At 36.9% G+C, this 19,108-nt stretch overlaps 1 protein-coding gene across 4 annotated transcripts in view; it reads right to left on the bottom strand.

The window, feature by feature from the left end:
• The window catches only part of LOC150101039 (uncharacterized), a 592,625-nt gene that overhangs the window by 225,675 nt on the left and 347,842 nt on the right, over nucleotides 1-19,108 (bottom strand). For all 4 annotated transcript variants that reach the window (XM_090401634.1, XM_090401633.1, XM_090401632.1 and 1 more), the window contains exon 16: nucleotides 1,515-1,578. In XM_090401634.1, the coding sequence (XP_090257760.1) occupies nucleotides 1,515-1,578 (64 nt within the window). The remainder of the gene's footprint in view (nucleotides 1-1,514; nucleotides 1,579-19,108) is intronic.

The following is a 19,108-nucleotide window of genomic DNA, read 5'->3' as shown; positions in this document are numbered from 1 at the left end:
CCTGAAAGTATCTTCAGGACTGGGGTAAGGTGGTACAACACCGGGCAACTGGTTGCAAAGGTGGAGCAAGCTCACAACACTCCTATCTCAGTATCTCCCATAATGCAAAACACATCTCCTTGCAGATATGTATAATGTTATGCATTAAGGGAAGGGCCACTACCCAGACTAGTTTCAACCTTTATTGAGGTCTCTTCAGTGGGAGCAGGCCCAAGTGGAGATACCAGGCAGAAGCATTAGCAAGGTCATCTCTACCTATAGGAGTTGCCAAACGATGTGCCACCTTTTTATTAAATTACTCTGGATTTAGAGAAAGATGTTGAAAGTTTATTTTTCACATGGTTAGACTATAATAAATTTAGTTTAATCCTTTATCCAAGTGTGAGCAAACAAAGTTTGCCCCCACTTGGAGGCTCCCACCGAAGAGACCTCAATAAAGGTCGAAACTAGTCTGGGTAGTGGCCCTTCCCTTAATGCATAACATTATACATATCTGCAAGGAGATGTGTTTTGCATTATGGGAGATACTAAGATAGTAGTGATGGTATCTTGCTCCACCTTTGCAATGAGTTGCCCCATGTTGTACCACCTTACCCCAGTCCTGAAGATACTTTCAGGCGCAAACTTTGTTTGCTCACACTTGGATAAAGGATTAAACTAAATTTATTATAGTACAGTATAGTAAAGTAAAGAAAGTTAAATAATAAATTTAACTTTTTTTAACTTACAACATGACCAGCATTAAGAGAATGTGCCATTGTTGAATGCACTGGTCTGGTTTGTACTCAATTTTCTCAAGGTTTGAGATCAAGACTCTGTGAAGGATAGTCAAGTTATTCCGTATCATTTGTCCTCAAACTAACATTTGTATTTGCTATAATAACACTTGCAGCATTACAGAGTGCACTGTTATATAGAAAGCAATGTGTTATCCAGTGTGTATTTTTATTGCCTTTCATTTTTTTAGGCTCTATAACCAAAGGTCAGAAGTGTTTCTGCCCGATGCAGAAACACTTCTGACACTCCAAAACCTTTGGGTATACTGACTAGAAGAATAAATCGAAATAGGTATGGATAATACTTCTGGATAATGCAATGCTTCCTATATTGTCAGTTCTTTCATTAAAACATTCAATCAATATACAAGACAAGAAATTATAATGTTGTTTTAATCCTTTACCCTCATTAAATCAGAAATGTACATAGAAACCTCCAGTTTCTATAGACTGGTGATGATGTTTTCACAAATTTACAATAGTGTAAATCAGCACTATCGATGGCTGATGTTCAGAATATGTGCAGCTAACCTTTGACAGAAATTAATACTGTGCAGCTAGTCTGTAGTGTCATGTCACAAACCTGAGTTGCTGCAAAATCTTATTTCATTCTAAAAAAAGGGGAACATTATATTAAGTATTTCAACATGTATATATTAATGTTTAATATTCAAATACAGTATCTTATTTAGAACTATACACCTATACAGTTCTGTTCTACCTCAGCCCACTGCTTACCTGTCTCTTTTTCACGTAACTTAGGAACTAAAACTAATTCTTCCAACAGCTTTTTGAATGAATCCTATTTAAAGGAGAGGAAAACGTTTACAATATAATAATGTCATAATTTTATTCATCACAATAAAATATTATTTAAACTTTACTGACTTCATTCACTCTCTCCAATATTAACTGGTATTGTAAGGGCTGTTACCCAGTTTGTTTGAATTGTGAACATTTACTATATGCACAGATCATTAAAAATGCATCAACAAATAAAAATAAACCAGTCACCACTCTCCAAAATTACTTGCTGTGCAGAGCATGCTGATCATTCTCTAATAAAATTCTTACCAAATTTGTTTGTTGTCTTCTGAGAGAGCAGAAGACAGCTTTTGAGAAGAAAGTGATAGAAGCAGAAAAAATAGTTTAATTACTAAGTGATCACTTTGCAAGTGCATATCATCCAGGCAAAAAAGCAGGGACTGATATGACATGGATTGAGGCAAGAATTGAGGTGGAGTAAACTTAGTGTTTTGGATATCGAGAAATTTTAAGACAAATATAACTAAAGAGTAGATTAAATATCAGCATGTGTGTGTGTGTTATTAATAGACGAGAAATGGCAGTGCCTTTAACCAGACTGTTTAATTTAATCTCAGCACTGGGAGAGTACTGTGGAAATGGAAAGAGGGCAACACAGTTCCATTACACAAAAAGAGGATCTAAGACTGAAGGTTCAAATTAAGAGGCAATTACTATATATAAGGAGTGGTGATTAAGTTATTGGAAAAGTCAGTTAAGGGAAAAGTTCAGGAATAGGTGGATTGGAATAGGAAAGAAAGTCCCCCATCCCAGCTCTCACCAATGAGACCTCAATTACAATTGAAACTAGTGTGGGTAGTAATCTTTCAAATTCATAGCAATATTCATGGCTAAAAGGAAGTACTCTCTAAATATGACATTATTGGATACTGAGACAATTGATGCATGTTTACTTATGCTTGTTTTGGCTTGGGTCGTCTAGTATAATTTAGGAATATGATATTCTATGGAGGATAGCATGGTTCTGTGAAAGAGAGGCTGTGCCTTAGTAATTGACTCACTTCCTATAACAAAGTCACAGTCAAGTTGGAAAAGGGAGAATGGCTAAACCATGATACTGCTGGACTATACAAAAACATTTGATAGGGATACAGCATGAAGCCCTATTAAATAAGCTGCAGCAAACAGGGATGAAGCTGTTGATGTGAGCTAATGAGCACAGACATCAAAGAGTTATATTTGGTAGAAATTAATCAAAGAGAAGTGTTATATCGATGTTTCTATATGATTTATGCTTAATCAGCTGTTTACTTAAATCTATCCTTTCTTTCCTAAAACCTTATACAATCAAAATCCTACCAGCTGCTCTATTGTTATATATTTACCTTTCGTTATTTATTCCTTCTTCTCTTACTTTAATCTTATTCTTATATCTAGGATTGTTTCCTCTTCGGATACTGGCGAATTTATATTTTACTGCGCCAGCCAGTATCCTATAGTAGAAAAGATCCTTACTCAGGGAGACAATACTAGATTCTTAGCTTTCTTACACAATATCTTATTTAAACTGCCGTATAGATTCAGATTATTGCAGTCGTGACCTAAATCTATTATTATATTCACTCTCTAAATCCTTCCCGCCGAAATAGGTTCTATTTTTATAAGTGATAAGTTGGAATCGTAATCAGGCATGACTCAGGTTCAGGTAAATATGACATGTTTATTGGAATATCTAAAACATAATACAAAATTCATACACTCAATTATGCTCAATACTAAATAAAACTCGAATTAAGAGGTTAACACTTTCTAAATTAATTAAATCTTATAAAGCATGCTAAATGCAGTAACTGCATATTGGGATAGATAGCAAATGATATGAAGTTAAGCTAAATACCTTTCAGTAGTATTACTCGCAAGAGAAAACAAACAAACATTCTAATGTTACCGAGACACTAAATTCTACTATTCTTATCGCATCAATTTAATCCTATCACATACAAAATTACAAAAGATCTCTTCCAAACAATTCTTCTTATTCTCAAAGGAGGTTAACTTTCTAAATAGAAATTGTCCACAGAGTTCTTTAGAATACAGTTCTTAATTTCACATTCGTAAACAATCTTCTCTCTTCTAATGAACTTTCACACAAAATTAGAGTAATTGCACCTTACCGAACTTTTTCCACATCGTTCTGCACCACGTGTATGTCTGGATACTTCTCATCTATTGGCTATCCATACGCCAACGTAGGGGTTACGCTATCTTGATTCCTTCTGCCGAAAATGGACTCAAATCTTTGTGTTTCAAGAACAACTCGATGGGACTTTTCAGCGACGGCTTGATTCTGCTAGGACTGGAATTTTTACCTTCAGCTTTGCATAGAATCCTACTTCATTTTAAGAATGCTAGCAGTCCGACATCTTATCACAGACTTCCCCCCTCCTCTTATGCGAAACTGCCCGCTAACTTCTGAACCACCAAAACAGGAAAACGTTACGACCAGAGAGAGTCTTCCGATATGGGCAAAACCCCTCATATTCTTCTATATAGCGCCCTCTTTTCTCAGTCCCCTTTTTGCACATGGCCCTTATCTTTTCACCCCTTTGGATTCATCCTTCGCTTTTACGATGCTGTTATACTTGGATTCACAGAATACATGGCAACGTAATTTTCCGAGTAAGCTACAGCCGCTAGCGTTACGCTGTACACGTGTAGCTTTATGACTTCCAGGAATTATTACTTAGCAACTTTTTAGATGACTCACAGTGAATTTTACATAGCTTAAGTGAGGCTTAAATTTAAATCAGATTATCTCTCTTTTTAGACATACTTAAAAAATGAAATCTTAATATAATCACATTAGCTTAAATATAAGGCAGCACTTGAAATAAAGAATACAAATTTTACATAAAGTGAAGAAGTTTCACTTTTAATTACAGCTGATGTGCAGGTATTTCTCTTTGTCAGCAAGTTTTATATGTTAAATTCCAAATGAATGATTTTTTTCCAAGATTCCTTCATTTAGGATCTAACAGAAGACAGGTGGCCTGGATAAAGTTAATGGCTATGCTATGATACTGCTGAATTTTGCAAAAGCATTTGATGGATGCTGCAAGGAGCTCTATTATGTATTGATATACTGGATGGACATGAATAAGAGGCTGACAGAAAATAGTACATGGTAAAGTATAATCAAGAGAAGACAGGACCAGTGGTGTGTGTGACACAGCTCTTTACCATGGCTGTAAATCAATGATAATGGAAATATTTTGAAAGAGGAATATCCCAGTTGTTTGCCAATGATACTAAACTGGGGAGAGCAAGAGTTAATAAAGATGATGCAGAGATCCTGCATCATCTTTATTAACACACTTCAGGATTTTAAAAACATTAAAATTTTAAACATAAAAAAAACATAAAAAACATTATTAACTTCAGGATTTTAAAAGTGATCTAAAATAGAATGGTAGTTTGGGCATAGGAAAATGGCTGCCAATTCAACTTGTCATATTGTAAAGTTATGTACTTAATAATAATAATAAAAAACCCTACAAGTTATGTATTATAGAGATGGAAATGGACTGTAAGAAATTGTTGAGACTAGGGAATAAAAATAATAGTGGACAGAGTTGAAGTTCAGAGGACATATTGCAAAAAAAAAGTGACAAAATATCCCCAAGGATCATTTGAATTTTAAGAAACACAATGACATGCATTGATAAACAAGTTATTGTCTTTCTTTTATATGTCTTTGATATGAGCCATTCGAGGCTATTATGCACAGAAGTGATCTGTTCAGTTTCTTGGGAATGTGGAAGTGGTGGAAGAGAGAGAGACAGGAAGTAACAAAATGGCGAGTGGTTTGTGGCATGCTCTCTGTGAGGATAAAGTTGGTGGGTTACAGAATTTAGTTAATAGGCAGAAAAGAGGAGATATGATGGAAACATATAAAACAAGTTACTAAAAGGGATTATTAGATAAGATGCTAAACAAATTTTCCAATACATGATTAGCTGTGGTAGAGAGAACAAGGAGTCAATCCAGGAAGTTATGTAAGAGTGTGTTTAGCAAAGGTTAAGAACTAAATTTTTGCTTGGAGAGTGGTAAATTAGTGGAACAGGTTGGCAGAGATGAAGCACTCAATGATGTGAGTATTATCAGTGAAAAACTAAGGGGGGGAGAGAGAGAGATGATATACATTGTAAGTGATAGTCAGTGGATGAATTTTAAAACATCTATTAAATGCAGAGAATTCTCAGTTGCATTCCATGTTTGTTTATGCATTTTATTCTGAACTTATACTATAATCTTGATGCATAATTTAGAGTATAATCCAAATTCACATAGCAACAACACAGGTTGTTCTCCATGCTACTTATGGACTGTAGGTTTTGGAAAATCCAAGTCAGCAAAACCACAGTTAGCAAGATCATGGAATGGCTCAGAACATGACTTTAGTCATGCTAGAAACAAAATATGAAAAGATTTATGACATTCAAAATTAAGCATTCTTAGCATGTACTAAATATGATAAATACAAAACACGTAAAAAAACACTTGTATTTCAGAAATGTTTTATATTACTATAATATAAATGCAAACTGTATTATATTATAATAAATTTAGTTTAATCCTTTATCCAAGTGTGAGCAAACAAAGTTTGTGCCTGAAAGTATCTTCAGGACTGGGGTAAGGTGGTACAACACCGGGCAACTGGTTGCAAAGGTGGAGCAAGCTCACAACACTCCTATCTCAGTATCTCCCATAATGCAAAACACATCTTCTTGCAAATATGTATAATGTTATGCATTAAGGAGAGGGCGATCAGTGGGAGCCAGGCCCAAGTGGAGATACCAGGCAGAAGCATTAGAAAGGTCATCTCCACCTATAGGAGTTGCCAAACGGTGTGCCACCTTTTTATTAAATTACTCTGGATTTAGAGAAAGATGTTGAAAGTTTATTTTTCACTTGGTTAGACTATAATAAATTTAGTTTAATCCTTTATCCAAGTGTGAGCAAACAAAGTTTGCACCTGAAAGTATCTTCAGGACTGGGGTAATGTGGTACTCCACCTTACCCCAGTCCTGAAGATACTTTCAGGCTTAAAGGTCGAAACTAGTCTGGGTAGTGGCCCTCCCCCTTAATGCATAACATTATACATATCCGCAAGGAGATGTGTTTTGCATTATGGGAGATACTGAGATAGGAGTGTTGTGATCTTGCTCCACCTTTGCAACCAGTTGCCCGGTGTTGTGGAGATGACCTTTCTAATGCTTCTGCCTGGTATCTCCACTTGAGCCTGGTATCTCCACTTGAGCCTGGCTCCCACTGAAGAGACCTCAATAAAGGTCGAAACTAGTCTGGGTAGTGGCCCCTTCCTTAATGCATAACATTATACATATCCGCAAGGAGATGTGTTTTGCATTATGGGAGATACTGAGATAGGAGTGTTGTGAGCTTGCTCCACCTTTGCAACCAGTTGCTCGGTATTGTACCACCTTAACCCAGTCCTGAAGATACTTTCAGGCGTAAACTTTGTTTGCTCAAACTTGGAACTAAGAAGAAGATGACATCAATGATTTAATTGATGGACAGGCTACAACATTAATGGATGATGAACTAACTTGAGAAGTGTTTGTTCTAACTCTGATGAGGAGGAAGAAGTTCAGTTTGAAAAAACCTAGTGCAGGTAATGCATGACACCAAATGCTTTGCAGGCTTTTACCTGCAAACATGATTCATGCAATCAACAAAGTTCAAGAAAAGCTTAGATGATATTTTAACACAATACACAACCATATTCAAGCAAAAGAAACAGCTTCCTATCACAATGCTCCTGAAAAGGAGAAGTCCAACATTAACAGCTAAAACTCCTTGTACCCCCAAATTGGAAGTCTCATCAGTCAACCCTGCTTCTTCTCCAGTCTCTGAGACCCCAACTACTGAGGAGTACTGAATCCTGTGGTGAATACCCTGAGGCATGCATGTAACTCTCATGAATATGGAGATCTTGGAAAACACAGATTTTTCAATGCATTTCCCCCCCTCCAACCCACACACATACACACATATTTTTTTTTTAAACAGATGTTTACATCCTGATACATGCAATTTTGAGATATCTTCACAACTAGGATAACAAACTGCTAATAGTTTTTCATAAAGAAAAAATAATTTGAATGTTGCAAACAGTATTTTGCATTCTCGTTGAATGATATTCATGTTACAGTAAGAAAAATATATAGGAACTGATATTAAATTCTAATTTTCCCTTATGTGTTAACCATTTTATAATATCGATGACTATGTCACCACATGTTTCTATAAAATATCTGGTAAAAAAAAAAAAAAAAGTGAAGAGACCTGTAATTCAAATAACTAGTTTTGAATCATGCCCACAACAAAACAGTTTATAGTAGGATTAGGTAGTTACTGAGAAGACAAATTAATCTTGGGGAGATCAGACAGTATTACTCCATTTTTAGAGGTATTTCATGTAAATGCAAAGCAAAATTCCATTATTAAAATTTAACATTAATCCAGAAACGAGCTAATTAGCAGATAAGTGTAATCACTTGCTGTCAACTAATTTTCTTGTTGGCTGGCAAACAATGTTATGTGGTGCTTGCAGTTAATTTTGCACATATAAAAGATTATGTATTCATCTAATAATCAACTATTGAACTACTCTTTTTGTCTTTCTCTCTCTCACTTACTCACTCATCCCTACACAGACATATATATACATATAGCAAACACAACATGAGAAAAGTCCTCCAGCAGTATTGTTTATAATTACCTACTACCTCAAATGTGTTGCAGATGCTTTTCATTGCTCCAGTGGATTATCGTTCTGCTCAGTGTATACTTTTTAAGGTACATTTTCAAGCCTGAAGTAACTTAAAAAAAAAGTATCAGGATTGGTTTCTAGAGCAGAAGTTAACTTCAGTCCAATGGTATACTACACAAATAATACAAATTTACAACTCTGATGGTGACTACATTAACATTTCTGCAATTGACACATGCTCTCATATACACTGGTGTACGAAAAGTAAAGACAAACTACATTTTCACTTGAATTGTATATAAAAATTTCAGAACTAGAGCCAAATGCAGGCATAATTTATTGCCAACATAATAATAAATTATATTATGCCAAGATTTATTATAAATTTTGTACATATTAAATTGCAATGCATTTTTGGCTAAAGTTACAATTTCCTAAGGATGGTTATGGAATTAATGTACAGAACTTACAGAAAACTATGCAGAGATGCAGAGAGATATTTCAGTATGTGGAATATGTCTGCCCCAAATGGCAATTCAGCTCTCCCAATGTCATACCATGTTTCTTAGCACCAAGTGATTCAGGAGTACTTGAGGCAAACTGTCCAGTTCTCCTTCACAGCAAGAATAATGCCTTGTTTGTTTTCTGCAGAGGAATTTCAAGTAGAATGCATTGGACTCCCTGTTGAGTCCCAAATGTGTTCGATTGGGTTGAGATCTGGGGAGTGTGCTGGCCACTCAATTCAATTAATATCCTTGGTCTCCAGAAATATCTCCACTGCTCGTGTATGATGTGGTGTGGCATTGTCATCCATAAAAATGAATTCTTCACTTATAGCACCACAAAACAATGGATATGACATTGAACTTCACTGCAATATCATTCACCAGTCATTTTCTTGCTGGCTGGTAGTCCCTTTTTCCAGCACATGTAGTTGGTACATCCATTAAACATAATCCTCCTCACACCATGACCACAGTACTGGAATATTTGTCCCTTTCAAGAACATTCTCATAATGGTAAGCACTACCACTTTCATGCCAGATCAGGAAAAACTAAATAATTCTCATCTGTAAATAGTACAACAGCCCATTGGTGTCTTGTCCAATTTTTATGGATACAACACCACTGAATGATGAGGAGATGTATGATGCTATGCATTAAAGGCAAGGGGCCACTACCCTTGCCTTTAATGCTAATGCTTTTGTTTTCGTAAACTTATAAGCTCTGTATTACTTAAACCTTGGCATTTCTAAGCCTGGCTCCCACTGATGAGACCTCAATAAAGGTTGAAATTGGTCTGGGTAGTGGCCCCTTGCCTTTAATGCATAGCATCATACATCTCCTCAAGGAGATGTGTTTTGCATTAAGGGTAAACACTAAGAATAGTGATCAGACCTTATTCCACCTTTACCACGAGTTGCCTAAGACTTGCACTACGTGCTGGTCACCCAGACTTCACTACTTGCAGGTACAAACTTGACTTGTTTGTTTGTTTGTTTGCTTACTTGGGAAATGGATTAAAACCAGGTTTAAAATAGCTTGGTATCTTTAACATATATATATATATATAAATATATCCCATTTAAGCTGAACTCTAAAGCAGGTATACCCACCCTTAGCTAAATCCTGATTAGGTCTACCCTCATCCCATTTCTAGATATTAACACAGTCTCAACTAGCATCTCCAATACCGTAATTGCCATTCCAAATATATTAACAGCTTTATAATCAGATGAACTCTTTCATAGTAACATTCTTTCTTTCTGAAACTAACTTGCATATCCTTCAGGATCCTAATCATATTCAGACTCATGACAGATGGACATCTAAATGTTTTGCTGCTTCTTAAACATCTGTGGTGATATGTGACTAATTCTAACGCTGCATTTGCCTAAAGCTGTTCTTGCAAATGCAGAACTCACTGACCACTATCCTTTCGTCTAGTTAAAGCAGCTGCAAACCTATTATTTCAGCCTGATAACTCTGAAAAGGTGATGGCTCAATAATTTATTCTAAGGCCAAAGCAAACTCACCAGGATTTCCTTTGGACTTGGAATAAATACTCAAAAACAGTTAAAAGAACACCAGGATTATGTAAGATTCTAAAAGATTAGTACTTACATATCCCACTATCTTCCAGGCACAGGACTAAAGTAGCGTGTACAACTTATCTACCCTATATACAAGGTGTTATCAAAAAGTTTCGAGACTAGGTTTGTAACGCGCCAACAGATGGCAGCATAAGGCTGCACGCACAGTCACAGGGAGTACCTACCTTCATAAGTCAGTGTGCCAAAAAGACATCGTGTACATTGGGAGCTGTGCAACTGATGCCATTCTGACCACCTGCGTTACCACAGCTGCGATTTCATCATGGACAGAAAGTTAGAACAAAGAGCAAATGTGAAATTCTGCATGAAACTGGATAAATTTGCCACAGACACGTTTGACATGATTCCGCAAGTTTACGGCGATGCTGCAATGAGTGGTTCGAAGTGTTTTGAGTATCACGCATGCTTCAAGAGCGGAAGAACATCACTGGAAGACGATGAGAGATCAGGAAGACCTTCAACGAGCTCAACCCCCAAAAATGACAAACTCATTCAGCAACTTGTGCATGAGGACCATCGGAGAACACTCCACAACATTGCTGCTATTGTCAGTGTGTCATACAGAACACTCAGGCAATCCTCACGTGTGATTTGAACATGTGCCGTGTTGCTGCCAAGTTCGTCTCCAGGCTGCTGACCCAGGAGCAGAAGGAACACTATGTCGAAGTCTGCCAAGAACTCCGTCAGCATGCCGTGGATGACCCATCCTTCATGTCAATGATCATTACTAGTGATGGAACTTGGGTGTACGGGTACAATGCTGAGATGAAGCAACAGTCTTCACAGTGGAAGAGCCCATGATCTCCACGACTGAAAAAGGCGAGGCAGGTCCGCAGCTCGACCAAGTGCATGCTCATCGTCTTTTTCAACATTCGTGGCATTGTGCATCGAGAATTCATCTTTAGGGGCCAGACCGTCAATAGTGAGTTCTACCGCCAGGTTTTAAGGTGTCTGAGGGAGGACATTTGGTGAACGCAACCAGATCTGTGGCGTGTGAAAAACTGGATGCTCCACGGCAACGATGCACCCTGTCACTGAGCTCCCCATCACGTGATTTTCTCGCCAGAAGCAACATGATCTCACTTCCGCACCCACCCTACTCACCAGATTTGGCTCCTGTAGACTTCACCCTCTTCCCGAAGATGAAGATCCAGCTAAAAGGTCACCATTTTGACACCACTGCAGAGATCCAGTGCGAATCACAGAAGGTGCTTGACATGCTTCGAAAAGAAGACTTCCAGGACACATTCCATAAGTGGCAAGGGGACTATTTTGAAGGTGATAGTGTGTAAACGTAGATAAATAAAGTAATTTCTCGTAAACAGAGCTAGTCTCGAAACCTTTTGATACCACCTCGTATATAAAATAAGCCTTTTTATGTCACATTTTTTGAAACGTTTTGAAACTCAGGAGTACCCTGAGTGTCGAGTCTTCAAAATTCAAGTCATCAGAATTCAAGGAGAACCAGCCTACCAGTCCGGAACACAGGGGGGGGGCATATCCCCCCCCCCTAGTATATATATAAATATATAAACTTTGCGGTTCATGAATATTTGTCTAAAGTTTAGAAGGCAGAACAGCAGAATAAGTTGATTACATTTATTTTAATTGGCAACATAATGTTTCAAACTAATTTTACAGGATTTCTTCATGTGCGAATATACAAACTAGTAGGCAAAACAGTAAGGACTAGCAAAAGCGACAATCACTACGTAGTTATAGAAGAGACAAATGTTTTTTGAAATATTTTTAATTGTTCAGAATGTTCTGAGTGTTTACACATTCACTTGAATGTGTTTGACTAATAAAGGCTAGGATGTACTCAGACAAGTTAATACTTTGGTTAATATTTAAATGTTTAGGATCTAATGTCATTTCCAAATACTCCCAGATTTTTTCTCTCTGTTGTATCATAGCCACTTGAAAGGAGTGTCCTGGGTTCGATTCTCGTCACCAACGTGAGGAGCTTAAGGATCTTTCTCAGACATAGCCAAGTTAGCCGGTCTTGGGTGTGGACAGCAGGGTTTTTCTCCCCAGTTCTGATTTATCCCATAAAACTTGATGTCTCATTTGCAAAACATCTTGTGGGTTATATGACGAGAGCACGTGTTTTAGAAGTGAAGCTGAGGCTTCACTTCTATAATATTCAATATCTCGACTGTGTTCTTCAATAAATTATTCAATTGATTTTTTGTTTGTCCAAAACTAGCAAAAATATTTAAGAAATATAAAATGAAAGTAGCATTTATTCCTTTTATCAAGATGAGATAACTGCTCTAATATGCAAAGCCTTGACAGAGAGCACTTAAGTATCCAGGTGTTTATTGGTTATGGTTCAATTGCAGTCATCCTACTATAGACAGACAGAAAAATCAATTGAACAATGTATTGAAGAACATGTTCGAGATACTGAATAACATGGAAGTGAAGACTCAGCTTTGTCATCACACATGCTCTCTTCAACTAATCCACAAGATGCTTCAGAAATGAAACATCAAGTTTTATGGAACAAATCAGAACTATTACACCACTGCTATGATACAAAATAGAGAAAAATCTGGTCTTTGGAAATAGCAGTCCGCACGATTAGCCAAGTGGCTGTGTGCTTCGCATAAGTGTCCTGGGGTTGATTCTCATTGGTGACGTGAGGAGCTTAAGAATCTTTCTCAGACAGCCAAATTAGCTGGTCTTGGGCATGGACTGTAGGGTTTTTCTCCCCAGTTTATCTGGGAGTTTTCCTCCCACAAGCCGGCAAACCAGCCCTGTGAACACACAGATTACAGTCACAGATACTTAAGACCCAGCCATAGGTATGATTCGTCAGCTATGCCGGTCCCGAGTCCAGATAAAATTGGGGGGGGGGGAGATGGTGCCATACTTCCCGAAAGGGGGCTCATGACCGTTATATCATCATATGCTATAAATAAAAAAAATTTGGAAATACCATTAGATCCTAAACATCTAAATATTAACTTGTCTGAGTACATTCTAGCCTTCATTAGTCAAACACATTCACATGAACGTGTGTGTAAACATTCTGAACAATTAGAAATATTCTTAAAAATATCAGTCTCTTCTATAAGTATATAGCAGTTGTCACCTGTGTTAGTCCTTACTGTTTTGTCTACTAGTTTGTATGTTTACATCTGAAGAAATCCTGTGAAATTAGGATGAAACATCGTGTTGCCAATTAAAATAAATATTATCATTTATTTTATCTAATCTAGATCTTATAAATTACTTCATTCGATTATGCACTGGGAGAGGAACAGATTGTTCAACAGTTCAGTACATTTTGTCTCCTCCCACTGCACTTTCCCTCCTTCCTTCCTTCCTTCCTATGATAGATAATATTGTTAAGGATTCCGATGCATTCTTATGCAGTAAATAGTTCTCCTCCACATCCAAAATCTTTGGCCTATAGCAACGTAGATGCCTTTTGTCTTGTTAGCCTCTTCACTATGTATGTGTGTGTAACACACACACACACACAACTGACCCTTGAAGAACGTGGGGTGCTTAAGGGTCAAAGCTGTATAACTGAAAGGAGACTTCCACATAGCCTTTAAAGGAATGCGGAGAACTGACCAGTGCTTCTGACCTAATGTCCAATCCTCACCTTCTCGTGGTGCACCCTGTTGGGTATCTACCTGGATACTAAATGAATGAGGATGGGATGGCAATTTGGATTAACCGACCAAATTGTATTCTTAATGGCTTAAACGAATATAGAAAATGATGGTACAACATGACAAAATTTCATGCCAGCTGGGGCTTCGCCTGGTTAAACAAGGTCCCCGTTGTTTTTGCCCAGGAACCAGGGCGATCAGCGAAAAGTCTGCTACTTGAACAAATCTGAAAGCACACACCAACTCAACATCACCTGAGTTAAAGATCGGTACTATTAACATAAGAAGCCTGAATGGCAAAGAAATGGAGCTAGCTGAGGAATTAGATAAGTACCAGATCGGCATAATAGGGGTGACTGAAACAAAAAAGACAAAAACTGGTGAGATCTTTCTGAACAATAAATACAAAATGTTATATTCAGGAAATGGCAATCAAGAAAAAGAAGGGGGTAGAGTGATGTGGGCAAATATCAGAATGGGAAATTGGACAATGAGACTTATTTGTGCCTATGGTCCCACAGAAGGTTCTACTAAGGTAGAAGTGGAGGAATTTTTTGAGGCTTTAGAAAAAGCAACTGACACAATGAAAAAGGAAAAGTTGGTCCTTGTTGGGGATCTAAATAGCAGAGTAGGAAATGACTGTCAGGCATACAAAAATATTTTGGGAAAATTTGGAGAAAAGAGCAAAGCTAATAATAATGGCAAATACCTCTTGGATTTCTGTTCAGGACATGGACTGGTTATTACTAACACCATGTTCCAAGATAAAAATGTGCACAAATTCACATGGAGAAAAGAAGCAAGGAATAAGAAAAGTCTCATTGACTATGTTATTGTTGATAATGATGTTTTCTCCTTGGTGCAGGACACCAGAGTGTACAGAGGATTTGAAATTGGAAGTGATCACTATTTAGTCTTGAGCAGGATAAAATTGAATTTCATATTGAAAAGAATAACATGTAAGAAAGTTCTAAAGCGAATAAATGTTGAGCAGCTCTCAGATGTGAACTGTAGACTAAAATACACAACGATTATTGAAGAAAAAATGAAGGAATTTGAGAACAGGAATCAAACCTTGAAGATTCAGTAGCAAGCCTTGAAGAAAACCCTGATTGATTCAGACAGAGAGGCATGTGGTGAGGTTGTCTGCAAAGATAGAAAAATCAGAACTCCATGGTGGACACAGGAAGTTAAAGTGAAGGAAAAGAAGAAAGCATATCAAAAGTTCCTGGCAAATAAGTTAGCTTTTGCTCTTAGAGAATACAGAGACAAATGTAAAAAAGCAAAACACTGTGTAAAATTAGCTAAACAAAAGTCATGGGAGGATATTGGCAAGTACATAGAAAATAAATATCAAGAAGGTGGTAAGATATTCTGGAGGTTGTTGAAGAAGCTTAGAAATGGAGGAAAGAGTGCTGTAAAAGGAGTTAGAGATGATAAAGGTGACATGAAAACTGAAGAAAAAGATATGCTTGAAGTATGGAGTAATTACTTCGAAAAATTGCTAAATGAAACAAGCAGTGATAGCAAAGTGGTAAAAAACACTCAACAGGCATACAGTCAGGAATACATATCCATACTTGAAGAAGAAAAAGCCATCAAAGGCTTGAAATGTGGAAAGGCAACAGGAGTAGATGATATTCGACAGGAAGTCAATTGAAATGCTGAAGTATGATGGTATAAAAGTCTTACAATGGCTGAACTGCATAGTTCAGAAAGCCTGCACAGAGGGACAAATTCCTGATGATTGGAGTAGAGCTCTAATAGCACCCATATATAAAAAGGGAAATAAAACAGAATGTGTGACTTACAGAGGTATTTCCCTACTCAGTGTTCCTGGTAAGATATAAGCAAGTATACTTGAGAAATGGTTGAGAAGAATTGTGGAAGAAAAGCTTGGTGAAGAACAAGCTGGATTCAGGCCAAATAGAGGCTGTCATCATCAGATCTTCACTTTACGACAAATAGTTCAGAAAGCATGGGACTATAACAAAGATCTGTATTTAAGTTTTGTCGTTCTGGAAAAAGAATATGACAAGGTGCCAAGAGAGAAGCTGTTCAATACACCACAGTTATATGGTGTCAATGGGGCATTATATCAAGCAATACTTTGTCTTTATTTGAGTTGTAAGTCAGCAGTTAGAATTGAAGGAAGTACAAGAAGATGGCTTAATGTTAGATCTGATTTGAACCTGTGGAACAAGTAAAATATTTCAGCTACTTAGGCATGATTTTTAGTGAAGATGGTAAATTAAATATGGAAATAGACAACAGAATCAACAAAGCTAGTACAGTAGGAAGTCAATTGAATAAATTCATATGGAATAAGAGAGATATTAGTTGGAAACACTAAATTAGCTGTATACAAGACAGTGTTCAAACCAGTTTTAACTTATGGATCTGAGAGCTGGGTGAGAAGTAAAACACTTGACCAAAGGCTACAGACCGCAGATATGAGAGTCCTGAGAAAGATTAGAGGCATGAATAGATGGCATCAATGGCAATATCATATTAAAAACGAGGATATTAGGAAAGAACTTGAAATTGTCAGTATCCAGGAATGCATTAGCAGAGTTAATCTCAAGTGGTATAGTCACTTAAACAGAGCAAAATAAGTGTTCTCTGTCAGGTTAGCAGGAAAATGACCCAGAGGAAGACCAAGATATAGATGGATTGATACGGTACAAAGTGCCTTAGACGATAGAAATATAAGATCTGATAATGTTGGAGTCTTGACAAGTAACAGACTGATTTGGAGGAAAATTGTAGATAGGAAGTTAGTAATGATGTAAATTTTTCATGTAGTACTATCATATCCTGTACACCCCTTGAGGGTACATGTCAGGAATTTAATGATGATGATGATGATGAGAATGCGGGTTTGACTGTGCGGTTCTACTTATATGCAAGTTTTTTTTAATAAATATACTGGAAAAAGTTTTGGAGGTTTGTGACAATTTAAAAAACTCACACACAAACTGCATAGCCTAGAAATATTGAAAAAATTAAGAAAACGTTGGGTATGTCATGAATGCATAAAATATATGTAGACACTAATCTATTATAAAAAGTTAAAATTTATCAAAACTTATGCACACAAACACTTACAGACCATACAACGCCACTTGCAGTTGAGAGAAATGTAAACAAACGTAAAGATGCAGTATTAAATCATAACTGCACAAAATTAACTGTTATTAATTAGTTAAATTAATTAATTAGCATAAAAGAAAATGTTTATAAAGATTCTTTCATTAGTATATAGACTAGGCTTCTGCACAGCAATCATATCATCATATCGATTGCAGTACACTACCATAAAGCAACCATATTGCTGCTTCTTTGTTATCAATGCATGAATCATTATACCTGTAAATAAATATGAATTTCTTTTTCAGATTATCTTTTCATTTTTGATGTCTAGTGTTAATAATACATACGACATATACAGTGTTTTGAATCATATATGACGATATATATGCCAGTCTGGTTGGCCGAGTGATTAGCGTATCTGCTCTCCAGCCAAAAGGCAGTGGGTTTGAATCTCACCGTGCACATGGATGTTTCTGATTGTGTGTAGAAATACTAGTGGTAGTCGGCAGTAGATGGCATTGGTGTAGATGATTGACTGAGTTGTGGAGATGGAGAGTTGTGGAGTGGTGCACTCCCTCGATGAGTCTTTGGACCCCTTGGAGATGTCATGCCATAGTAATAATAACACTGATGTAGGTACTGACAGACAGAGGATTCTTCTTTTAAACAAACGACGTAAATTTACAGTATCAATAAATATGGTACAGTATAGTACTGTAAATGTATATTCACTTCCTCTTGATTTTTTTTAATAACATTTTCTTTTCTCTAGCTTACTTTATTGTAAGAGTATATAATACATAAGCACCATATAAAATATGCGGTAATCGACTGTTTATGTTATCAGTAAGGCTTCTGGTCAACAGTAGGCTATTAGTAGTTAAGTTTTTGGGGAATCAACAGTTATACGTGGATTTTCGAACAGCATGGGGGAGTCAGCACCCCTAATCCCCCCATTATTCAAGGGCGAACTATATAATTTTTATTTTTCTGAACTGTGCAATACTAGACAGAATTTAATCAAAGCGAACTGCTTTGACCGGATGTAGTCTTTGTGTTCAATAACCAATATCCTCAGAAAATATGACCTTACTTCCTGTTACAGACCATATAAAAAGTTGGCATCCCTTATCTGCTCTACCAAAGACCAACCACTTCCCCTAGACCCACCTGGCAGGTCCCTTGCAGCTGCAAATTGTCCTACTTTGGCCAAACAGGCAGAACAACAAATATCAGGATTTCAGAACACAAAGACTACATCGGTTTTCACCAGTACAGCCGCTGTGGGCTGGCAGACCATGCCTTAGATAACCACCATAGAATTCGTTGGAAGAAAACAAAAATAATACACTGCAGCAAGTTTAAATACGAGAGATTATTCAAGGAATCTTCAGCAGCTCTAAAAAATGTTCCTAACCTCAACAAATTTGGGTGCATGAAACTACCCTAAATTTGGGAGACTTACATTTTGAGAACTTCAGCCCAACTGCCAAGTCAACCAAATTAGCCCACCAGAGGGCACCATTAAGACTTTAGGAACAATATTAGTTTCTTGCTTTCTTCCTCATTTGCTTTTGTTAGTGCCTGAATGCACATACCATATCTTTATGTTCCTGAAGATGGCAACGTGACGTTGCCGAAATATAGAAGTTATTTATTAAAGTTATCTTTATTAATATACTTTATATGCGTTGTTAATTCCGTAAACTAATTACCAGTTATGTATGACCAACGTATAAGCCTTGCTACTATAACTTAAGTATAAAGAGCTAATAAGCTTCATTTCGGCAATGAAAACATTACTTAAATTAAGGGGATATTAAATCCCACATAGTTTTAAAACCAAATAAGAAACTCAAAGATTGGAATCAGAGAGTTTCTTGCCGAATATAGTAAACTATAAAGTATCGGCGACACTAGCGTTAGCAAATGCAAGTG

Source organism: Typopeltis vanoorti, chromosome 12, assembly GCF_054136105.1.
Source record: "Typopeltis vanoorti isolate ZY-2024b chromosome 12, IOZ_Tvanoo_1.0, whole genome shotgun sequence".
NCBI lineage: Eukaryota > Metazoa > Arthropoda > Arachnida > Uropygi > Thelyphonidae > Typopeltis > Typopeltis vanoorti.
The sequence above is the reverse complement of the archived record's forward strand: the minus strand, read 5'-3'. Positions and strand labels throughout refer to the sequence as shown.